General features: G+C 33.8%; 2 protein-coding genes and 1 long non-coding RNA gene across 4 annotated transcripts; all 3 read left to right on the top strand.

The window, feature by feature from the left end:
- The first annotated feature begins 5,398 nt into the window (after positions 1-5,398).
- LOC129295757 (uncharacterized) lies at positions 5,399-6,216 on the top strand. 2 transcript variants are annotated; one of them, XR_008589620.1, is made up of 2 exons: positions 5,399-5,869; positions 5,959-6,216. It is a non-coding gene; the product is annotated as an uncharacterized LOC129295757 (long non-coding RNA). The 2 variants fall into 2 exon arrangements; XR_008589619.1 differs by having other exon boundaries at positions 5,947-6,216.
- A 10,401-nt stretch (positions 6,217-16,617) lies between these two features.
- On the top strand, positions 16,618-22,234 carry LOC129295756 (BTB/POZ domain-containing protein POB1-like). The gene is made up of 6 exons (XM_054934315.1): positions 16,618-17,055; positions 19,167-19,292; positions 19,704-19,825; positions 19,912-19,975; positions 20,087-20,372; positions 21,260-22,234. The coding sequence occupies exons 1-6, from the start codon at positions 16,806-16,808 to the stop codon at positions 22,071-22,073; spliced, it is 1,662 nt and encodes a 553-aa protein (XP_054790290.1). The 5' UTR covers positions 16,618-16,805; the 3' UTR covers positions 22,074-22,234.
- A 2,239-nt stretch (positions 22,235-24,473) lies between these two features.
- Positions 24,474-25,352, top strand: LOC129295759 (eukaryotic translation initiation factor 1A-like). Its single transcript, XM_054934319.1, has one exon. It carries the CDS (start codon positions 24,659-24,661, stop codon positions 25,094-25,096), a length of 438 nt encoding a protein of 145 aa, XP_054790294.1. The 5' UTR covers positions 24,474-24,658; the 3' UTR covers positions 25,097-25,352.
- Positions 25,353-25,539: the final 187 nt, after the last annotated feature.

The raw sequence follows: 25,539 nt of genomic DNA, 5'->3' as shown, positions 1-25,539 counted from the left end.
TTTGTATCTCTATAATTAATCAAAATCATACTAGTCTTATTTCATCTATGATCCCTCAAAGATAACTAACCAAGGACATTTAGAACAATCATTATAATTTGTCCAGTGATACAGTTATCATATTGAACATGCAATTGTTACAATAACAAAAAAAATTCATTAAATAACAATGTGCATAGTACAATGATTGACCCTAGGGCATAATTTTCAACAGTAAATGTGAAAGCATGCGATGAATCATATGTTATGATAATATAAACTAAATGTGGAATTGAATGTGAAATAAGTTTTAAAACTATGAATGCATATTGAAATAGGAAGTTTATTATGGGTAAGATTATGGTAATATGCTTGTGTTAACATGCGGGGATTGTATATGTGGCTAAATGGGAATTTGGAATATGTTATGGAATATAGAGATGAAAAGGAGAATATTTATGAATGTGACATTGATGCTCACTTAGGTAGATATTATCGCAAACTCAATGTATTGATTTTGAATTAATGAAATTGTGAAATTAGTGAGCATTGTATAATGCATGATCATTTGGCTAGAGTTCGCCTAGAGAAGAAGAGTAGATAAAATCCATATAGTACTTATAGTTATCTTCTAGTGCACAAAAGCATAACCTTATCCCACTATTTATAGAGAGACTGTTCTATAGTTTGTCGAGGAACTAAAACCTAGCTATCTCTACCTAATTGGCTTAGGATGTATGACACTCTAGAGATTTGAGAGTAGGGAAAGCCATGGTCAGAGAATAAGTTATGTTATCTTTAGCCGGATCACATCTCACAATTGGTGAGCTTGGATAGTCTAGTCACATACATGCAAAGCCCTATTTTATATTATAGCCTGCAGTTTTAGTTGAAAGATATAGGGAGGATATAAGGTGAAATTTATCATGCATGTGTTTATCCTAGGTGTCGCATGATTGTTAAGTTTGTGGCAAGTCGTGATAGATAATGTGTCATTGTCACACTGTTGTCTATATTGTGGTAATGAGTTGGGAATAAATGAATTGGGTGATTATAACATGTTTGTATGTCTTGTGGTAATGTACTTTGTGAATTAAGATACAAAACATGTAAAGGAATTAATTTGAGAAATGATGATTTGGTATTACATGTAATAGTATATTTTAGGTGATTAAACCCCTTTGCATGTATTTAAATCAATTAATATATAACTATATAGAGTAGGTGTACCTTAGTTACAAAGTAGCTAAACTCACTCCTCTCTTTCAATATTTTACAGGCTTTAGCTTTAGTATGGAAAGGGAAAAGACTTCAAAGACTTAGGAATTTGAGTATTCCTATTATAATGCCTCCTTACTTCATCTATCTTATGTAATGAACAATTTAATTGCCAATGAGGTTATATCTTGCACACATTACACTTATTGATGTTTATGCTTTTTAGGATGTATTTTAAGCCCTGGAATATTATGTGTAAGTTGTCAAGTATTTAATAAGGCTAAAATACTAGTGAAAATATAGGGTTGTTAATTTGATTTTAATTGTGGATGTTGATTTCAAAATACAATGTTAAAACCTTTTCCTTTGTCTTTTGTATTAAAGGGATTAAGGAGTAAAATTTTGATACTCTGGTGTAAATATATATATATATATATATGGTGTGTTGTACAGGTAATCCTAAGTCCATTGAGTATGGTCTGGGTGTTAGAAATGGCTTTTAGCACATATGTGGGGTTTTAGACACCCTTAAATTGTAAAAACTGTGAACATGGGTTGAAAATATCCTTGGTTGTCTAACTTTTTTATGTGACTTATTTTGAAAGTAAGACTCATTCTATTAGCTAGTTCATGAAAATAGCTTTTTGTATACACCCAGATCAAATTGTTTGGATGTACGACAAAGAAATAGGGCATACCAAAATTGCACCAGGTTGCTATAAAAAACATATAACACGTCGCAGCACATGGCTCCTACGCCGTGACGTATGGCATAGAGAAGAACCCATTGCTTTGCATTACTCTATTTTTTTCAATCTTTGATATTTTTTAACTGCTTTCGAATTATTTCACTCCTCTAAGGTATCTCATACTTTCAAAATAATTATTTTACTCTCACTAAAAGTTTAATAAATGATTTTAATTCATTTTAAACTATAAAAACTTAGGATTCCATTTTTACAAATTACCCACTTGGTAATCTAATTTGGGTTAATCCAAAGAATACCTTGGTTTTAAGTATTGAATGTGATTAGGTAAGGGAGATATTTCACACTACCACACAATCGACATTCCAGCAAGCTTCACATTTCACAATAAAATAAACAAATTGAAATAATTTTTTAACAAATAGCTAACAAAGATAAAGTATCCAACTCTAAACCTTTAAACCCAAAATCAAATCTAATTGTTGTTGAAGAAGAAGAATCAAAGGACCTAGAAACCTTCAATCAAATCCAAAAACCCAAATCCCCGATAAGGTCACTCACCTGGGTTGAAGAACAAGCTAGACACTTTTGGTAGAACCCAAAAATTCATAATCAAACTGATCTAATGGAGCAACGAATAGAGTTGATTATTTCTAAATCCAAGTGAATTTTTATTCCAAATCTAATTATTTCAAAGAACCCATAACCTAGAATCAAACCCCTTCAATAGAACCTAGAAATCACAGAACCCTAGAATCAAACCCCTTGAAACCCTTCAATCAAACTAAACCTAGCATTTGACCAATCGAATCAAACCCCCCGTCCTTGTCTTCATACCAATCAAACCCAACCTAGCTTTGGAACACACTAATCTAATTGTGCAACAAGACAAAAGTGAGGGGCAAAGCAAGTGTAACTTATCACAAAGGTGACTGCAAAGGTGAGGTTTTTCAAAGACAAGCATATCCACGAAGTCTTCAAGGCAATGCCTGAAGATATCCTTGTGGGGAGATATACATGATGGTGTTAACAATTTCATCTCACTTTCTAATGATGACTCTTCCTCTAATTCGAACCTTCCTGATGTTTTTGCAACACGTAATCGAAGAGGTTAAGGGGGCTATTTTAGGATAAGGAAGAAGAGCTAATTCGATGGAGACTTTGGGATCAGGAAGGGAGATTTTTTTGGGAGAAAATGTTTAATGAAGCAAAGTGAAGATGTGGCAATTAAAAAAAATCTCAAACATGGCTAACTAACACGGCAAGCTAGCAAATAACACGCAAATTATAGTCAACATAGTCAAAGGGTAACGGGTAGGTGACATTGTACCTACATAAAAAACATGAGGGCAAAATTGTGCCAAAAATTACTTTAGGATATGTGGTGTGCCTAGGCGAAAACATTGAGAGTAAATTTGTAATTTAACCCTTTTCTATATTACCAATTCAATTTTGCATTCAAAAGTTTGAGGCATTGAGCTATTGGCCCCTATAACTAATATCTATCAAATTAAAATAACCACCACAGCTTCTAATTAACTACCTGATTTCTAAACCATGCACGTATTTTTAACCTATGTTAATTAATGCGCATAAAGATGAAGTGATTTAAATGGAAACAGACGGCGTGGACAACTAGAGTCACAGAAATTGTTTCAGAAATATAGTTCCAAAATCTTAATAGAAGAAGTAGCTATAGGCCGGCGCAAAAAAAAAAACAAAACAAAGAAAGAAAAGAAAATCATACAAAAACTTTTATGTATAATTTTTAGTTTACTTGAGCATGAGAACAAAATTGTTTATCAATTGTTTATCATTGTGGACAACACAGAAAGAGGACGCCGTAAGAAGAAAAATAACAGAAATGTGTGTGAAAAGTATAGACCATGTTATATAATCAGACATACAAATATTTGGTAAACGAACTTACTTTAAGCGTTCTTGTTTGATTTAACAAAGAAAATATATATGTATGTATGTATGTATATAAATTAAGAATATATCCCATGCAAATAACTAATAGTATTTGTTAAGTTGAATGGTTGCAATGCCGACTAAGAAGGACCAGTGATGAGAGGAGAGAATGCTGAGATCAAAGCACAATAAAAAGGGCCTTTCAATTGAGTGGATCACTAAGCAAAGGCAACAGTACAGATTGTGATATCTTTCAATATAATACCTGTTGATGGAGAATCTATTATCTGAGAATATTTCTAATTTGAAAAATTTTCGCAAGAAATTCTCTTTAACTAAGTCGATATAATGCAATTAATAATTTTCCGTAAAAAATTATTTTTTTCTTGTAATGTGAGGAATATCAATGCCTTGCACCTGAAATTAATTTGTATTGAGCTTCTCTTTGTTGATTTATCATGGGGACTAAAATTTTGATTTTCTTATTCTAATTCAGTTGACTAAAATGAAGAGAGATACGAGAATGCGAGAGAAGGAAATAGAAGAGAGAGATGAGAACACCCTTCAATACTCAATAGATCTGAAGAAGGATCGATGGAGGAGAGGGAGATGACGCAAAGACGAGGGAGAGAGGAGGACTCAAGAGAGAAGAGTAATTGAATTAGGCTTATTATTCCCCCTAAAATAGCAAACAGAAGGCAAACGCTGTTAAAACGAGCGAATTGATGAGATCGAAAAAGCATCCAAACGGCAAAAAGTTATTGGAGGAAAAAAAAAAACATTATTAAGGACATAAAGTTTTGCCCTTACATATGTTGTGAACAGTCATATCGAATATCTGGAATTATACTGAATTCTGGCTAGCTAATTAATCTTAATTCAAGCCATGTTAATTAGACTCCAAAAAAAAATCTTTTAAAGATGTCTTCTGCATTCAACAAAACTCAAATTCATTATTTTGCATTCAAAAAAACTCGAATCCAAAACCTTGTCGTAAAGCTACCATAACCATTTCAACTAGCTGGAATCAGCGCTTGGTGGTGTTTATATGTATATAACTCAAGCATGGAAACATAACTATCATAAACGCTTTGTTGACAACAAAATAAACTGCTTGCTGGTGGGATGTATTGATGTCTGATGAGTGATCATCATAAGTTTATTGCTCAATCATACATATGAGAAAACATATGATATAAATATTTAAAAGTTAATCTATATATCTCAAGCTTTATACATACTCCCACTAAGTATTTTTTTTTCAATATAAAATAATCAATTTTAAATTAATTAAGCAATATTAAACAGAAGCCAATAAAAAATGATGCAAGAGGGAAACAGCCTGTAACTGTACACAACCATTAAGCCTCAAGTGGAAAATAAAAATAAAAAATAAAAAAAGAGAAAGAATATAATAGTTTAGAGTCTAAAAAAGAAAAGAATCGAGAGCAATTAAGATGGGAATTTTGTAATTAAAAGAGAGGATATCCTTGACATTGAATGGTTGAGATCACACATGTTGGGCTATATAAACCCAATGACAGGCATTGATTCTTCAGGCAAGCCATAGCAGTAATAGGCATAGTTGTATGCGGAGCTTCCTGAACTCCAACGCTGAAAGGAGGTGATGGGGGGTAGACTTAGCTGCTGGTTCATGGACACCTATGGCTTTCGCAAATGAAATCAAACAATGCGTAGGTCAAGGGTCTGCATGAACTTGGAGACAGATCTACCTTTATCCTTTTTGTTATTGGAGTGAAGGGAGCTCCGCAGTCATCTATATTCTCTGCAATGAAAATGTATTTGCACACAACATCGGTAGATATTATCATGCCATGACCCTAATTCAAAGGTTTACTGATCTCCAGAAGGTCGGAGATACAGTATATGATCCTAATTGAATGGTTTAAAGCTTCAATATGTAGTTGTATGTGCGGGAGATACACGACACTTATTCTAATGAATTGTTTGCGTGGCTTTCCTAAGATATGACATTAAGTATGGGTCCATTTCTGGCCGAGAAAAGTATGGGTCCATGTATAATGTTTCAGGTTTGATTGTTTTTGTTGCCAATCATTATAAATAATGTATGTCAGTGAATTAATTAATTAATTAATTTTTTATGTAGTTTTTATTGCAGGTGACAAGTATTTCCGTGCCTCTCCGATTGTTTGATTTTGATTGATGATGTACAAGGTGGAGGATTTTTTTTCTTTATACAAAAGAATTTAGAGGAAATTTACAGAGCCGAAACAAGGCCTATAGCTTGAGAGTGTTTACAGTTTACTTGTACTGTAAACTTGTGCAAAATAAATACAACTTTTTATTGGAAGAATACTAATGAAGAATCCCTGAAAAAATTTAATATTTGATAAAAATTTCACTTCTTGGTGGTTAATGTTCGCTTGGTAACAGTTCTTTTATAAAATTAAATTGCTTCCAAGATGCTTTACTGATATTCTCACTTTTTTATTTTCTCAACCTCCAATCCAACCTTATTAATATTCATGTAATTAATATTAATGAACTATTTCTTTAATTAGATTCCTTATTATTTATAAAATAAAATATATAAGAAATCACGTCATCCATAAATTATGAATCATTCATTCCAGATTTAATACGAAACACATAAAATCCGTATTCTAATTGGGATTTAATCCATGAAATCGCAGCGAATAAAACTCAAAATATGGCATTTTGAGAAGTGCACCATGTAGTGTTTTTTGACGGCAAAAGGAAAAGGTCTAAAGCATTCCTTGCAATTGCCGTATCCTTTTAATGTGCTTTAATTTGATTGTCAAGTTGCACTCAACAGCTTTATTTGGTATTTGATAGAGACGATCGATCAAATACCAAGGAAAAATCATAAAGGAGAGATGAACTTAAGTTGGTGCTTCTGAAAATATATCAATATATTATTATTAAAATGCACTGCCATATTAAAATTGTCCCACTGCAAAAGAAGCTTTGGATCGGATTAGAAAACTAGCGAAAGGTTGTTGTACATAGTTAGGACCTGAAAGCGCTACATACAAACGCCGACAGGGAATTATCAAAGAGCTGCGCAATCAACGCACTCTGTAACCCAAGCCAAGCCCTATCGGTAGCAGACTTAAGGTCAAATGAGTAAGCGTTCATCTCTCCGACCAACCTACTGAATGGCTTTATCTGATTAAATGTGCCGAGAGGGCTTTTAATTTTATGATGTATTTCTCTAAATTTAAAAAAAAACAAGGAAAAATCATAAAGGAGAGATGAACTTAAGTTGGTGCTTCTGAAAATATATCAATATATTATTATTAAAATGCACTGCCATATTAAAATTGTCCCACTGCAAAAGAAGCTTTGGATCGGATTAGAAAACTAGCGAATAGATTTTCCTTTTCGTGAACTTCCAAAAATAAAAAGAGAATTTGCTTTCCAATTAAAAATGGTATTTTGTTTAATCAAGGAGACGGTACTACGCAAGGTTATGTTATATTATATACATACATATATATCTATATATAGACATGGAATCAGTACCGATGAATCAGGAATGTGGCATCCGATTTTGTGGCAATGGATGGGCAAAAATTATTAAATAATCTAGCAAGAAGTGTCATGTCATTAATATGAAGTAAACAAATAATTTATTTATTCTTTCGTCACGTTATAGTGTATTACCGGTCATGTTAAATGGGTTGGCATGAAAACTCGTTGTTCGGGTGGATTGGGTTGTTAAAAATAGCCACCCAAATAAATTTTTTTAAATTAACCCAGGCAAATTAAACGCAAGCACGTGTTAACCCACCATGTACATTACAGGTTAACTCATTTATCAAACAGTGCCATGCAAGCGCACTCACATGGAAGAATAAAAGTAAATGTAAATAAAAGGGAAAACATTCAAGAACCAATAATTTGGAATATTGGAATGCACAGCCTTGCTGTCTATATAAACTGGATGTACTGTGACACAAGTTGAGTTAATTACCATTCGTTCAGTGTCGTTGTTGTGCGTGGTGCTTCAATCAACATGTTTGTGAAATAAGAACTCAATGTCGTTAATTAGATTAGTGTATTTCTCTTCTTTGCATCGCTTTTCAAGAAGTGTATGTGTAACAGTCTATCAAAGAGTGAGACTACAACCCGGCATTAGAATACGAATTGAACTTGCAAAACGACAACACAAAACGTTTCGTTGTCCGTTTTCAAAGAAACAGTAGTCAGAGCAGCTGGAAAACACAAATCATTTAATTAAATGAGGGGTGTTTTAAATCACTCTTATTTCGTTTTCCTTTTATTATATTATATGAAGATAAGGCTGCTTAATTAACAACAATTTCAATATATGGTTGCATGCAGAAGCTTCTCATTATCTGTAACTTGGGGTGGCAGAGAGAGATTTCACTGAAATTTTTCCTAGACAATGTTTGATACTGTTGAATTTTCTCAACATATTTTGAGCTAGTTTGTAAAAACATTAAACTGAAAAAAGATTAATTTTTTGTAACTCGTTATTCTTTATGTTTTGCTTAAGGTTCTCTCAACAATTCCATTGTACGACTAAATGGAAAAAATTATACGGAAGGCTTTCTCCTTTGACATCTAACATATAACTCAAGTGTGGGTCAGAATGCAGCAAATTACTCTGAGAGGGGGGGGGGAAGATCATCAGAACATAAAATTTGGCGATGGCGAGACTTCTTCATTATAGACCAGTCCAGGCATCCCAGGAGGCAAGAAAGCATTTATTAACGTGACATCTTAATTAAATGGTTCAGGGAGAATTATTTTTTATTGGACTGACTAGTTTGGTTTCGGACAAACAACTGAATGTGATGAATTTGATTAGAGCTATTCTCTTGTTTTTCTTCAAGGTTGTTAACTGACTTTTTTTCAAGCGACATTAAACTCACATAATTGTCTTATACGTTAGCATACACATACACCCCCTCCAACTTTTTTAATATTTTTGTTTATAAAATATATGGGTTATCTATTTTTAACACCCTAAGTTGACATATTACAAAGGCATGGAGACACTAGATGAAATGTTTATTTCAATTATATATGTATTCTTTTATGCATGTATAGTTCTTAGTTTTAACGAGATAATGCTTATGCTCTATAAAAATTATGAGAATTATTGACAAACTTTGTCAAGTATTGCAACAAAAATCCTAATATATATTGAATATAATATGCTTGATATCTATCATAAAATCACTTATTCAAATATTAAGAGATTATAATTGAGGTGTTTTTCTAAAAAAAAAGTTACTTCTTTTTTGTGATAACCAAGGTATTGAAATTCATAACATTAATAGTTTTTACTCTTGTATAATTCAACCCCATAGACATAAAGATTCTATGATAGTTGAGCATCATGTTTGTGTTGATATATTTATTATTGTATCCTAAGGATGCATTTTAAATCATTCAACGCTAAAAAAGAAAATATTTTTTTACCAATTTAATGATATTTTATATTGAAAAGGACATTGCTGAAAAATTTATCATGAACATGATAATTAATTATTTTTATGCCATTAAAAATCAAAGAGAAAATCTTACAAAATGAAAGTACAAATTTATTTTAGTTATATATTTGCAATATATTAAATATGAATGCATACTTTGAAATATTTATATTATATTAGTGATATATATTGATTTAACTTTCTTTCAATTATATATATATATATATATATTGTTCATGGTGACTAACAAATACCAGGCGTGCCAGAAACGCTAAGTCTCAATTGATAACAAAAAAGTCCCGAGCTCCCTTATTATAGTTTACTCAAATGTAAAAAGATACAAGGCTTTAATAGAATAATTGTTTGATTTTATTGAAATATAAAAAAGTTACAAGTCTAAACTAAAAAATTAACTGATAAACTAAAGGACTAAAAAAGTGTAAAATGCGAGTCTTTAATTGAGTGTTGACTCCTTTCTTCTATGTCTTCTTCTTCTATTTATAGTGTCAGAATAATGGTAGTCTCTTCCTTAAGACCTAGTACATTTTGCCGAAGAATCAAGACTCTCACGAAACTCATGGCATGGTCTTTATTCCATGCTCTCTATTTTGATAATTAGCCCGTTTAATCGAGATACTTGGATATGAGGTCCATAGATTTTGACATTACTTGAGATCATGTCTTTCGTGCTAATGGTCTAATGTTTGCAGCTGATGAAATTTCAGCATATTTACTTATTGCATCCTTTATTAAGCATTGGGGCTGGCTCTTTTTGTTTATATTAAGCTTGACACTTCAGTTATTCAGTCCAACTAGCCATGTGACTTTTTTGAGCGACATTTCATATTTTAGTGCAAACATATATATATATATATATATATGCTTTGTTATCTTGGTCCCTACTAACTAAAATATTTGGCTCCGCTCCTAAATAGATGCAAACCAACACAAGTTAACAAGAATGTTAAGGGACCAATAGTCTTTTTTTATGCTTTCCTCAAGTTCTCTCCTGGTATGTTAAAAATAATCAACACCAACTTTTTTGAGGTTTAATTTCTTTTTATGAAATGTTTACTATTATAATTAATCTGCACACTTTTATAATAACTAGGAGACAACTCATCAATAGAGATTTTTCTTATACTGGAAACTCTGATGATTTAAATAAATAGTTGAAAGTTTAAATATGAATTCTTGTTTATGTTAGTTTAGTTGAAAATATAAAAATTTATCTTGTGCTATTAATATCTCAAAAGAGAACACACACACACATGTATGTTCCTTGTGCTTCACCAAAAAAGATTAATATATACTCCCTCCATTACAAAATATAAGACATTTTTAATTAAATCTCACCCTCAATAAAGTAGTTATCTATTTTTAACTAATTTTATATTTTCATATTTACCCCTGTTAAACACCCTATAATAAATAAAAAGTCATTATCAATAAGGGCACTGCTAGAAAAAAAGTAATGATTACATCTAAAAAAACTAAAAATGCTTTATATTTTTTAACATCCAACTCTTCCAAAAAAAATACCTTACATTTTTAAACAGAGGAAGTAGATACAAATTAATTTTTTAAAAAACTACATTTTCCTTAAAGCCGATCCCCTTACTATATTTTATATTCTATAAACTTTAATGAACCCCACAAGAAATTTGGCTAGGATTTCCCCCAAAGTTGGTGGCATATCCATCAACCACTAGGATATTCCTTTCAATCCAAACAAATTCTCATACGGATACTTGTCAAAGAGGTTAGTTTAAAAGATAAATTCATTTCCATCGACCAATTAAGTTGATGTTTTGGAGAAATACTTAAAAAATTTTAATTAATCCTCACAAAATTACGTAGAGGCTGATTAAATTAAAATTTCTGTATAAGGATTGAATTTTAACTTTTTAAATTATATATAATACAAGGAAAATTTTATATTTGAATGAAATTTTGAAAGAGATTAATTAAAAATATAATTTCCCCTACATTTTACAACCTAGATGATGATTTTTTTTTTAAGGGGGGATTTGACCCTAATTGGTAGTTCCCTGCCAAGGATCAAGGATAAAAGACTATGAATGATTAGAGAAGCACCAATGACCTTGTTTGGAATGCAGCACTGGTGAGGAGGGACAAGTATTAGGATTGACTAGTGCCATATTTTTATGTTTTATATGAAGTAATAGAGAATTTAATTTCAATCTCAATCCCATTTATATGGGATTATCTAATACCACCAGTTCCATGGTATTAGAAAATCAATCTTGGGATTGATTATTTTGTGACCAAACTAACCTCCCCATCAACCCTCTCGTCTCTCTCCCTCGACCCTCTACTCCGTTATTATTCTTTCAACCAAGCTTATTCTACCATGGCTACCTCCCTTCACCATTGCCGTCGTCCCCAAAGAAACATCCTTCCCCTTCCCCCTCATCGTTCCCACAATCGTTGAACCCAGATCCATGACTTGCTGCATTTGCTCTATCGTTCCAAGTCGTTGATTGCAACGCTTGATTTTGTTCTCATGGGTTTAGATTTTTTTTTATTTGAGCTGATTCTCTTTTCTGGTCCATGGCTTTGATTTAACAAAGAAAAACAAGGGTGTGAGAGATCACTTGCCTCACCAAAGTCTCACAGCAAGAAACACACCATCTGCATATTTGATATAATCCATCCAAATTATTCTAATTTGTGAGTTTGAATCCATAGCTTTGATTTTCTTCTCATGGGATTTAATTTTTTATTTAAGCCGAGTCTCTTTTCTGCGTTGAGCATGATAGTGATTGAAAGAAGATAAGGGCATTTGGGTGTTTTTTTGTTGATTTTTGTTTGATCTGAGGCCTTTTTTTTTTTTAATCTCATGACATATCAAACATAATTCTAAAGCTTATTTCCACTACCATTTCCAAACCCAATCCCATTGCTAATTTCATTTGCAATCTCATAAAATTTAATATTCATACCAAATAAAGGCCAATATGTACAGGGGCATTGATTTTGACATTATCTTATATATCACACATCAATTATGAATTAGCAAAAGTAAACGCAAAACATCAATTCACAATCAGCAATGAGGTCAATGTAGCTTAATTAAAATAATAATACAGTGCTTTCACCAATCCTAAAGCATCAAGATCCTATTTTCAAATATGTTGATTAATGTATGGTCCAGCAAGTCACTTTGACTTTGTATATTAATTAGTGTGCCTGTTCATACGCTGTGCACTCAAGTTGTATATGATCACATCATGTACATATATATGTGTATGTGTGTAACACAAAAACTTTTTAAAAAAAGAAATCAAAGTATAAATCTACCTTCAATATTTTTAGTTTTTTACCCGGCCTTATATTCTAAAGTATTTGTTAACATAACTTTCTCTCAACGTTTTTAAATTTGATACAATCTTCCCTGTTAATAAAATCTCACTACATTAAATGTTAGTTTGATCTTGACTTGCCATGTTGGCAGCGACATAACATATTTCAATAATTAATTTTTTTAAAAAAAAAGAAAAACATCCAACACAAATTTAAAAGAAATCAATCTTTCTTCCTCCTCTTCATTCGTTCTTCTTCCTCTTCTTGTTCTTGCAAACCAATGAGCCTCGAGTTCCACAGGCAATGAAAAGGGAAATCAATTAAGCACCAAAAAAATTCTAAATCCACCATGATAGCATTTTACATAAAAATTCCAGATCCACTATGTATAGTAGTCTATCACAAAATGAAACTACAACCTGGTATTAGAAAACGAATTGAATTTGCAAAATGACAACACAGAACGTTTCATTGTCCGTTTTCCGAGAATGGGTTAAAGAAACAGTAGTCAGAGCAGCTGGAAAACACAAATCATTTAATTAAATGAGGGGTGTGATAAGAACAATGCACAAAATAAAACCCAGACCAGTAGGTAGGTACAAAAGGACATATAAAGTGAAACGCCACAGAAACTACATAGCAGCATCACCCCCCTTATTGTAAGTTTGAGCTACACATTATTCATTCATTTCCCTCCATAGCCACATCTCCCACCACCACACGCACTGGTTTCTTCCTTCTTCAGCTCATGGATCTTGGGCTTCACATCCTCCTGAGTACTCACTGCTGTTACTTCTTTCTTGATCTCTTCATGAGCTTTCTGAATCACTTCCTTCTTGATCTCTGCCTTTGGCATGGACGCACGAGAACAGCAACCCTTCCTCTCCATTTTGCTCTGCAATTCTGCTTTGCGTGTCTCCCCCATGCCATGTATTTATATTTATACTTATCATGGGAGGGATCGAGGAGCCTCTTGATGTTCTTCCTATCATTGGTTTCCATGCGCCCGATGAGTCCGGCTCCTCCATGCATGCATCATGTCATGCTACGTTCCACTTACTTTCTGACCTCATCTGCTCATAATTACTATTACTCATGTTGCTGAATATGCCATTAATTAAGTTGATTGATATTCCCCAAGTGGCAGCAAATTAGATTCGGTAGTCCAAACTTGGTGGCATGCCAGATCCTAGCGTGAGGTTAACTCATCCAATAGTAGCACTGTAACATTATCATTCTGTGTTTGGATAATCACTCAATCAATGGGCCCTGATTTGTAGATTTGATATAACCAATCAATATGAATATAAACATAAAATATAAAATTTATCAAAAGCTGCGAAGGAAAAGATTCGCCATCACGACACTTAGGCGTCAAAACCTTTTTTTTTTTTCCCTTAAACACTCAATAGACAATAGGAGCGTTGGGACTTGGGAGGTAAAGGAAATGGGCCTGTTGATCCAAGGATTTTGTAAATCTGGGCTTCTCACTCAAAAATAAAGACCCAACAGAATACTAACCATCGACCTTGGGAAAACAAAAGAGCAAGAGTATTATTTTATTTCTCAAAATTCTACTCATGGTAATTTTAATGAGAAATTAATAATGCAGGTAAGAAAAATCCATGATTTTTGTTTAAGTAGCATGTATTATCCAAAAATGAGAACCTTTTGTCTTCAGGCAAGATTTGAATAATTTGTCGATGGGTTTATTGTTGAATTGTCTGGCAAGTCTTATAGAACGCCCAAAATTTATAGTCTGCTGTAACATTTTCCTAAAAAGCATGGATTGGGGGGGAAAAATATGTTTTAAAAAGTTTAATATATATACACACACAGAGTAAAGATCTATTAAATATTATAGCAGGTCAAGCACGCGCGCACACAGTAAAGATCTATTAAATATTATAGCAGCTACCTTGACCATGAACTTTAAAATTTTAAAAAAATTATCTCTATTATTTATATATAAAATATTAACTATTATATATATTAAATTAGCTTTAGTATGGCCTGTTATAGTGAATGCATTATTGGCCGTGACAAATGACTCATAATCTTATGAAATGATATTTTTTATCTCTTTTTTTGTAATATTTTTCAAACAATTGATATCTCATACTTTTATATATTTTATAATTCTAATTTAATTTTATTTTAAATAATATTTATTTATTTAATGGTTAGGATTTGGGATGCCATTAGAAAAGAAGTTTAAATATTGAAGGATTTTAATTAAATGATTAATTTAAATTTTAAATTCGTTGATGAAATCGTCAAATTTCACATCCATCATCTATAAAATCTTTCAATATTTAAATTTTTTTTCAAACAAGATCCTAAGTTTTCACCATTAAATAAATAAACAGTATTCAAAATAAGATTAAATTAAAATTGTAAAGGATATAGAAGCATGAAATGCCAAATGTTTCGAAAACATTGCAAAAAAAGGATAAAAAATATTATTTCACAAAATTATAGGTCATTTGTCACAGCTAACAATGCGTTTATTACAGCGGGCCACGCTAAAGCTAATTTAGTATCTATAATAGTTAACATTTTATACATAAATATTGGGAGTAATTTGTCAGAAATTTTTAAATTCCAGATCCATGACGCTACTGCATACTAATTTAGGATGTAGGGTACTAATTAACAAATGAACAGTAATGATGATTAAAAAAAATTAACAATAGGGTTTCATTTGCTATAAATTTAAAAATTTAAGATCAATTTTGTACATTTTAAAAGTTCAAGGTTTATGGCACTTTTTGTTCAATACTTTAAAGTCTATTTTGCTCATTAACCCAAATAATAATTTGGTTCCATGAAATGTGATAATTTCTTCTAATCCTCAAAAAACCAAATTGTTGTTAAAAAAATTTATGAAATGACAAAAATACTCTTTACTATTAAAAAGTGAAATAGTTTTTTTTTATTCACAACTTTAGTTTTAAAATTTATAGCTCTAGTTTAGCAAATGACTAAAGTAATTTAAATATTTATAACTTTGTTTTCCTATTTTTCTTCGATTTGCAAAATACAACAAAGTTCTTTTTGTTTATAGCTTTGGTTCTAAAATTTACAAGCTTGATTTAATAAATGATTAAAGTAATTTAAACATTATAACTTTCTTTCATTATTTTTTCTAAATTAAAGGATATTTTTATTATTTTATTAAAAAAGTTTACAACAATCCAATCTTCCAAGGCTCAAAAGCAATGTTGTTGAAATCGGATCGGACCGGATGGTCCGATCAATCCGACTGTCACCCGTTGAACAAGGCAGTTTAGTTCAATCAGTTGAACCAATCTAGCATTTGACTTGAATTGACTGGAATTGAACCAGTTGGTTTTGAGAGAATAGGCTTTGACCCAAAAACTGAGGCCGGGTTAACCCGATTCAAAACCAAAAAAATTAAAAACAAAATAGGTTAAGTTGCTTAGATTTGAAATTTCTCTTCTCTAATCACTAGTTCTCTCTTTTCTTCTTTTCTCTAATCTCTAATTTTTTTTCATGACCCAAGCTCAATTTCTAAATTTTTCTCCAACCTCTACTTCCAACTCTAGAAATTCAACCTTTAGCATTAAAACTGTACGTTTGTGAGTTATGACATGACGGCATGTCTCTAAGTCCAGCATTTTTTTTTGAGATCACAAGTTTGTACTGATATGCCTCTACCTTTAGTTTCAATGGTCCAAGCATCTAGCTTTTAAAGTCAAGATCCCAAACATCAATAATAAATTAATATTTTATTTATATAATTATACATATAAATATTATTTTAATTTAATTTTTATATCATCTGTTCGATCTCTATCTAACTAATTAAATTGTAAAAATTATGACTCATTGTTCTTTACGATTTGATGTTTGGTTTGAGATTCAAACCACTGCTTAAAAGACACGCGATATCAAATTATCATTTTCTTTTCCTCTTTGTCATTCTTCGAAAAACAAAAGTAGTTACATTTATCATATTTATAGTTTTTCAATCACTTTCCATTTTCTTACTACCTCTGTAACCCCGGAAAATTTTCTTCCTCCGCTCTGAAGTGTCTCAGCCAACGTTCAGCCATCTAGGGCTTGCTTCCCCCATCTCAACATATCGCTGATCCTCCTCCCTCTCTTTCGAGTCTTTTCTCTTCAGATTTTCGGTAGAATCTGGCTGAGTTTAGAGGTCTCCTGGAGTATGAGAGATTTCAATTCGGATCTGTTTGACCCAGGAACGGTGATGGAGTCCCATTTTTCTTGCCGTGCTTCGTCTTCGGATGCCGATTTTGGGTTCGCTTTTAATGATAGTAATTTCTCCGATAGGATTCTCCGGATCGAGATTATGGGTGATTCCGTCGAGGCTAGGCCAGATTCCGAAGGGTGTACCAGTATCGCCGATTGGGTTCGCCATCGGAAGAGGAGGCGGGAAGATATCAAGAAGGACAACGGTATTTCTCGTGCTCTGGATTTGCGTTTTATCGGTTTGGTTTTCTGGGCCATCTCTTTAATACCTTGGATGACTGAAAGGAGCCAATTTTCGTGGTGTTTTTTTTTTAAATTATTCAAAAAAGCTGAAATTTACTGAAACGAGACTAAGAAATAAGATAGATTTGGAATAAGTAGTTCAATGTTGATTTTTAGTTGTTGGATTGGTTGTTTCCGCCTTTTTGCCTCCAATTGTTGTGCAGCAGCGTTAGGACATGAATTGAAAAAGATTTCCGGTTGATCCTGGAGTTCTTTTCATTTTATAGGATTCCGATTTCTTACTTGCAGCCCTGAATTCATAGGGGTGCTTCTTTGCAGAAGTGATTAAGTTATTGAACAGGTGTACCCTATGTTTATTGAAAATGTAAGGAGAAGAGGGTGAGTTGAAACTTTAACGAGGAAATTTAAAATGCAGTCAACCACCCATGTCAATATTCATGGATATTGTAAGATGTTAATTTTTAGGTGAAATATAACTTTGAGTTTCTACATTTTGCCAATGGTACCAGATTCAGCCCGAACTACGCTAAGGTGGTAGTGGTTGCGGGATCGAATCTGGGGAGGTTCCAAAAGACCCTGGATAGGCAGTGGTGAGGAATAACCACAGTACCACCTGTGGGAAAGCCGGCAATCATGTGGTGACATGTGTGTTGTCCAGCACCGCAAAAGACCTCGGGTAGGCGGGGTGAGCGGAGGGCTGTTATATAAAAGGCGCCTTTTATGTAACAGCACGGAGCCACCCCTTGGGCCTCGACTCGGTACTGGACTCTGGCCCATCACTGGACCAAAGCCGACTTTCTCACAGGTGGTACTGTGGTTATTCCTCACCACTGCCTCTCCAGGGTCTTTTGGAACCTCCCCAGACTCGAACCTCCAACCTCTACCACCTTAATGAAGTTGAGGCGAAGTCTGGTACCATTGAACCAACTTGACTCAATGGTACCAGACTTCGCCTCAACTTCATTAAGGTGGTAGAGGTTGGAGGTTCGAGTCTGGGGAGGTTCCAAAAGACCCTGGAGAGGCAGTGGTGAGGAATAACCACAGTACCACCTGTGGGAAAGTCGGCTTTGGTCCAGTGATGGGCCAGAGTCCAGTACCGAGTCGAGGCCCAAGGGGTGGCTCCGTGCTGTTACATAAAAGGCGCCTTTTATGTAACAGCCCTCCTGGGTCACCACTGCCTCTCCAGGGTCTTTTCCCAGGCGCTGGACAACACACATGTCACCACATGATTGCCGGCTTTCCCACAGGTGGTACTGTGGTTATTCCTCACCACTGCCTATCCAGGGTCTTTTGGAACCTCCCCAGATTCGATCCCGCAACCACTACCACCTTAGCGTAGTTCGGGGAGTTTTGTTATAGATTCTTGTATATATATATATATATATATTTTTTGGTATTCTAGGTCCATCCATGGGTTATGTTATAAGGATTTAGAACATCAAAAAATAAAAGTGTAAGGACCTAGAATGCTAAAGAAAAAGTGTACGGACTTATAGCAAAACTCGAGCAAAGTGTAGAGACCTGAAGTTATATTTTTCCTAATTTTTATTATCTTACTTTATCTCAAGTGAATATAAATACTGACAAGATAAAGACATTTTCTTTACCTCTTAGTTGCTGAGGAGTCTAAAACTCGAGTCTTATAGGTTAGTAAACTATAATTATACATGGATTGCTTCATTTGTTTTGGGTGATCAACAGATGAGTTCTTGAAATACAACTCATGAGTAGAACACAATTCTAGCGTCTTTTTTTAATTGATTTTTCTTTGTGATTTCTGATTGCATGGAGTGCTTATGGACATGTGGATAGAGTGCTAATTAATTTTTCTTGTGGAATTTTTCTCAAACATTTACACGATGAGTATTTTTGAACCTATGACACATGATTCTGATGAGATTAGACATAATTGAATTGGCATTGCTGGCAACAGGATCCAAGCTTCTCTGAAGTATAACTCAACTCATTCTTGTTATCCTAAAATCTGCTGCTCATGTTGATTAATATTTAATTAGTTGCTTGTTTGTTCTTTTTCGTCATGTCATATAACTAATGCATGCTCTTTTGCTTGCAGTTGTAGATCTTACAGTGTTGCCTGATGAACAAATTCTTAATGGCAATCAACCTGATATGGATGACTGTGCACCCTGTGAAAATCAAGATGAAGAGGCAGTTGCAATGGTTGAAGAATTCGCCTCAGGTATTCTAATTTCTAATGAGTAAATAACATTAGGCCTAGTTTCTTGATTATATGCCCTTTACTAAAATGCTTTACTTTTTATCATTTCCACTTTTGTTTGCTCGCTGGTCAACTATCCTTTTGAATTGATTTTTTTTTTTTTTTAAATTTTATCTCTGTTTGTGTATTGTCTCAATGAATTGCTTGACTCCAGAAGATCACTCATTTTCAAACATGAGTACAGCAGGAAAAGATAAAGTGATGGGTAAAACACACACGTATATAAATGTTTAGAGGCAAAATGTAAATACAACTTTAAAATTTTCCCTGTTCTTGAGAGCAGGTAATGGATACTTTTCAAGTTCTTTGTATTCTAAAGTTACCTTTTTGGTTTTGTAACTTGCCCTTTCAATTTGGCTATTTTTCTCAAAGGTGATGAAGCTGCAAACAGCAATGACTCAAGCTGGACCATGGATTGCTCTGCAGTTGTGAGGGTTAAAACACTACATATCAGTTCTCCTATACTGGCTGCCAAAAGTCCATTCTTCTATAAGGTAAATGCTTGTTCTTTGAAGCGCATTGATTTGAGTTCTTTTGCAAAATCTAAGTTTGTTGATTACTTTTTTATCTAATTTTGTAGCTTTTCTCTAATGGGATGAAGGAGTCCGAGCAAAGGCATGTCACCATTAGAATTAATGCCTCTGGTATATTCTGTTTGTGAAAGGACTGTTTGCTGCCTTGTTATATATGTAACCATTTTAGATTTCTCCTCAAATTTTTGACTTGACAAACGTCAATGCTTCTGCATGTTACAGAGGAGGCTGCTCTCATGGAACTTCTGAATTTTATGTACAGTAATACTTTAAGCACATACGCTTCTACAGCACCTGCTTTGCTGGATGTGTTGATGGCTGCTGATAAGTTTGAGGTGGCTTCATGCATGAGATACTGTAGCCGGTCATTGCGGAATATGCCTATGACACCTGAGTCTGCATTGCTGTACCTGGAGCTTCCTTCCAGTGTCTTGATGGCTGATGCTGTCCAACCACTCACTGATGCAGCAAAGCAGTATCTTGCTACCCGATACAAGGATATAACCAAGTAAGCTATTGCTTAACTTAATTTGCATGTTCTGTGTTCTGGAAACTTATATAGTGTCATATGTCTCTTCTATTTAGTGGAACTAGAATTTACGTTTTTTTTTTCCCATCCTTACATAGGTGCTAGCAATATTAAAGTTTGACCAAAATCATTTCCACCTGATCTTTTTGTTTGTTATTTTTTCATTTTGCTGTGGTTTGAAGAGACTTAGGTAGTATTTGCTTGCGAGAAATTAATTAAATAGAATAGATTGAAAAGATAAAGATAAAAATAAGATGATCAAAGGGAATAGGAGAACACATTCATAAAGGGGAGGGGTAATTTAGTTCATGGGGTTGAGAATCATGATTCATGAGATTTTTAGAGGATGTGATGATTCTCACATTTGTAATATATATTAATGAGTTTTATCATGCTTATTATGGGAGAAAGATTGATTTAGTTCATTTTTATCATGATTTTTTCAATCCATTCCTTTCTAGTAACCAACGTGACCTTAGGGTGGGGGAATGAATGAGCATTGCGCAATTCATATAACCAACCCCATCTAGTGGGATAACACTCATTGTTTTTGTTGGTTGATAAAGTTCTCATGATAGTGACTAGAATTTTTTTTAATACCTTCATTGCATCCTTGATGATCTTGTTGCTGAAAAGAAGGTTCAATGTTAATGATTATAGACCAGTATGTTAGGACGATAAAATGATATTTATTATAAATTTGTTGCATCCCTTCTAATTATTAGGGATCTCGAACAGCTATTGTTTTGCTTTTTACTGTCCATTCTTCTGAAAAACTTTTGTTTGCTCTCTGCATTCTTGATTCATGTTATTTTTAATGTATCTTTGGTTTTTAAATATTTCCAACAAGCTTATCGTATGTTCAGGTTCCAGGAAGAGGTAATGGCCCTGCCCCTGGCTGGAATTGAGGCAATTTTGTCTGGTGATGATCTTCAGGTTGCATCAGAGGATGCTGTGTATGACTTCGTGTTGAAGTGGGCTAGAACCCAGTACCCCAAGCTAGAGGAAAGGCGAGAAGTCCTGGGGGCACGACTTGCACGTTTGATACGCTTCCCTTACATGACCTGCCGAAAGCTGAAGAAGGTCCTAACATGTAGTGACTTTGACCACGAAGTTGCATCTAAGCTTGTACTTGAAGCACTGTTCTTCAAGGCTGAGGCTCCACATCGACAGCGGTCACTGGCTGCAGAGGAGCCTGCTTCCATGAGCCGCCGTTTTGTGGAGCGGGCATACAAGTACCGCCCTGTGAAGGTGGTAGATTTTGAACTTCCCAGGCAGCACTGTGTGGTGTACCTAGACCTGAAGCGAGAGGAGTGTGCCAACTTATTCCCTTCAGGAAGGGTATATTCTCAGGCATTCCATTTAGGAGGACAAGGGTTTTTCCTTTCCGCGCATTGCAACATGGACCAGCAGAGCTCGTTCAATTGTTTTGGGCTGTTTCTGGGAATGCAGGAAAAGGGCTCAGTTAGCTTCGCGGTGGACTATGAATTTGCTGCGAGGTCAAGACCAACAGAGGAATTTGTGAGCAAATACAAAGGGAATTACAAGTTCACCGGGGGTAAGGCTGTGGGATACAGGAACTTGTTTGCTATTTCATGGACCTCTTTCATGGCGGAGGATAGCCTTTACTTCATAAATGGTATCCTCCACCTTAGGGCTGAGCTCACCATTAGACGCTAACCTTGAAAGATATGTGTGAACTTATTCTAGGTGGTAGCTTTGACCTTCTCTTCTTGTTACGCTTCTGGAATCGAATCATGTATATTCAGGCAATTGGCAATGTGCCCCCTACGTCACTCTAGTTTCGCTTGATATCATAACTTAATTAGGCTTTCTTATTATATTCCACCCAGATTAAATCTCTTAATTCTCAGTTGGATCGGGGCGGATGAATTAAATGAAATGTTTATAAATCGAAATTTTCGGCTGACAGTTGAGTGTTTTAAACTAACCCATTCACAGAGATTAGTTGACCTCCCTTAGTAGATAGAATGAAAGGCATGAGAAATTAAATTTCTATGTAGTACAGAAGTTTTTTGGGTTACGAACAGAGACTGGTTTCCAATGAAGCATGGAAGGATTATGTTCTATTTGATACATAAAAGATTGAGAATCGAATTTCCGATTTGGCCGTGTTACTTGCATACATTTGTGTTGGCAAATATTTATGCCTTTTATTAGTTTTTGAATCGTGTGTTTTTATTTATTTAAAAGTTTGATAGTAGCATTTAGTTAGTACAATTGAATATAATTTCTCCTGCACAGTATTACTTTATTACAATTAATATCTCTATAATTTTATCTTAACCAAATTGAAAATATACTAAAAAAAATAATTAACAATTCCTGTATGCTTCAAAGTTATAACAAATATGTGCAGCTCCATCTTGTGTTTCGTTGTGAGGATCATAATTAACAATCCATCTTTTTGGGAGCTATCACTATGTTAAATCATTTTGGTTTGGTACTTTGTCCATTCATTCTTCTAAAATAATGGCTACTGGTTTTCTATTTACCTTATCACAATTCTTACTGGGTTGGACAAGGATGGTTTGGATTTTTGGCTTATATTTCACAATTGAATGTGGCAAAAACGAAATCTTGCATTTAACAAAGAGATTATTTGTTAGCCAAAAGAAGTGATTAAGGAATTTGAGCAATTGTGTTTTTTATATTTTGGAGATTTGTGTTTGGTCTGTTCCTGACAAAAGGGATAATAATGCTTCAAGAGTTTGCTCTTATTTAATGTGTGAAGTAGATTTTCTTTGGTAAATCCTCAACAGCTTTGAAATATAAGGATGAAAAAATTCAAACAAGGTGGTAGCACTTACTATGTTGCTATTGTCTTTATTAATTTTGAGTCCATGCAAAGCTTTATTTGAAAATGGTCTCCTTTCGTTGAAACAGATTATTTCAATATGCTTTGCTTTTGAGGTATGCTAGTTTGGAATAAAGAAATCATTTTCAAATGAGACCTTTATTTTTATGTGGTTATACTTTTAGTGCTATTGAAGGAAATTATTCCACTATTTTCTTTTTGAAGCATTGCTCATTTTTATTGTTGATACAAGATATACATGTCCTAGCTAATTATTTTATTTTGTTTCGTCTAATATTTCTCAGGACTTGAAATTCTTCAACCCCCCTTCCCCTTAAAATCAATGCAATTTATGTTCAGTAAATTAATTTGTTTTTTGTTTAAAAAAAATTGTGCAGCTCCACGTTGGAGGAAAGGGAATCTTATCGTGAGTATGAACGTTGTAGTTTGCACTGGGCAGTTTGGAATCCAATTCTTTTATCAACGAAACGCAAAGGAGTTTGTCAGTTAAAGATGGAGATATTACGATATTGCCTTTCCTTTTTTTAAGAAAACAACAAAGCTTAAAAAGTATTCCCCCTTGATAAGAGGCCAATTCACTCTAATGTTTAATGTTTACAATTCCCATTTTTAAGATAAAATGAAATTAACAAACTTTACACTTATTAAAAAAATATTAACTATAACTTAAAATTTTAAAAATATATGTTTCTTTTTAATTTTACTCTTTTTTATGATTAATAATCATAATAAATTATTATTTAAGAATTTAATATAATAAATAAATAAATAAGGGATAAAATTAAAAAATAAATTATTCTGACTTCATTTATTATTTAAGACAAAAAAAATTCAGATTTCATTTTATATTAAAGAAAGAGGGAGAGAGTGTGTGAATGCACTTTTTCAATTCTATTTTTAACATATTTCACAAAAGCAAAAAAAATAAAATTTATTAACTCTGTTTAAAACTTTAATAATTTATTAACTTTATCTTTATTAAATATATATAATTTAACAATAAATTTTCTTTCTTCAACATTTAAAGGAGGACAAATAAAAAAATTCATGATGAAAATTTGAAGCAATTTATAAATAAAATAAAAAAATTATTTATAAATAGGACAAGATGGAGTAACATTTAATATACAAGTCTTTTAATTAAAATAATTCATTAAATAACTTTTTAATGGGGTTATGTTCTGGGACAGCACTGACGTTAAGAAATACACGAAGGGCAGTATCGTCCATTAGGCTCAACCCGTTTCAGTTCCACACGCAATGCCCTAACGCTGGGCCTCTGCGGCTATTTTACAGAAGGAAAACGGAAAAGGGGCGGCGAGCTCGCAAACCGCAATTGAAATAGGGTTTGGGACAGAGAAATTCCAAAAGAGAAGTTCCAGAAATTGAAATTTAGGGTTGCCCAGAAGTATCAGCTTCATCAACTATGCCGAAGAATAAGGGAAAGGGAGGGAAGAACCGAAAGAGGGGAAAGAACGAAGCCGACGATGAGAAGAGAGAGCTTGTCTTCAAAGAAGACGGGCAAGAATACGCCCAGGTCCTCCGCATGCTCGGAAACGGTCGGTGCGAGGCCATGTGCATCGACGGCACTAAGCGTCTCTGCCACATCCGTGGAAAGATGCACAAGAAGGTATGGATCGCTGCCGGTGACATCATCCTTGTTGGCCTCCGGGACTATCAGGACGACAAGGCTGATGTGATCCTCAAGTACATGCCCGATGAGGCTAGGCTGCTGAAGGCTTATGGGGAGTTGCCGGACACTACCAGGCTCAACGAGGGTATCGGTGGTGGATTGGACGAGGAGGAGGATGGCACCGGCAACGATTACATCGAGTTCGAGGATGAGGATATTGATAAAATTTAAGTGCTTTGGTTGGGATTCCAATATCGCCAATCGATTGTCCCCTTCAGTATGCGCTTTTGTTTTCTTTTCTTTAAAATCTTTCCATAAAATGATTATATGATGCTATATGATATGTAATATTTGAAGCTCACAAATATCTGGGGTTTTCATGTACTATGGATAATGGGTGCTGAATTTGTATGCAATAACGGTAGTGACTTATCTCCTATTTTGATCGCTATGTTCAGAGAGTTAATCGAATCTTTGTTTGCTTCTACTTTTCTTTGTTTGGCGTCTTTTTTATTCCTCTGGGACGTGGTTGTCGGGTTATAATTCTGCATATGGTGACATTATTTGATCGGTATATTGTGCCTCTTTCCCCAACTGTTTAGTTCTTCACTTTATTTGTATTAAATATGAAATATGAAATAGAAAATGATATATACCACAAACTGGTTGCACGA

Source organism: Prosopis cineraria, unplaced genomic scaffold, assembly GCF_029017545.1.
Source record: "Prosopis cineraria cultivar Desert tree isolate PC_DT_omini unplaced genomic scaffold, ASM2901754v1 PC182, whole genome shotgun sequence".
Classification (NCBI taxonomy): Eukaryota; Viridiplantae; Streptophyta; class Magnoliopsida; order Fabales; family Fabaceae; genus Prosopis; species Prosopis cineraria.
This window is presented reverse-complemented; position numbering and strand designations above follow the sequence as displayed.

Coding starts and splice junctions, on each gene's coding strand:
- LOC129295756 (XM_054934315.1), top strand. CDS start 16,806: ATGAGAGATTTCAATTCGGATCTGTTTGACCCAGGAACGGTGATGGAG. Junction 19,826..19,911: donor AAAGTCCATTCTTCTATAAG/GTAAATGCTTGT, acceptor CTAATTTTGTAG/CTTTTCTCTAATGGGATGAA. Junction 20,373..21,259: donor CGATACAAGGATATAACCAA/GTAAGCTATTGC, acceptor TCGTATGTTCAG/GTTCCAGGAAGAGGTAATGG.
- LOC129295759 (XM_054934319.1), top strand. CDS start 24,659: ATGCCGAAGAATAAGGGAAAGGGAGGGAAGAACCGAAAGAGGGGAAAG.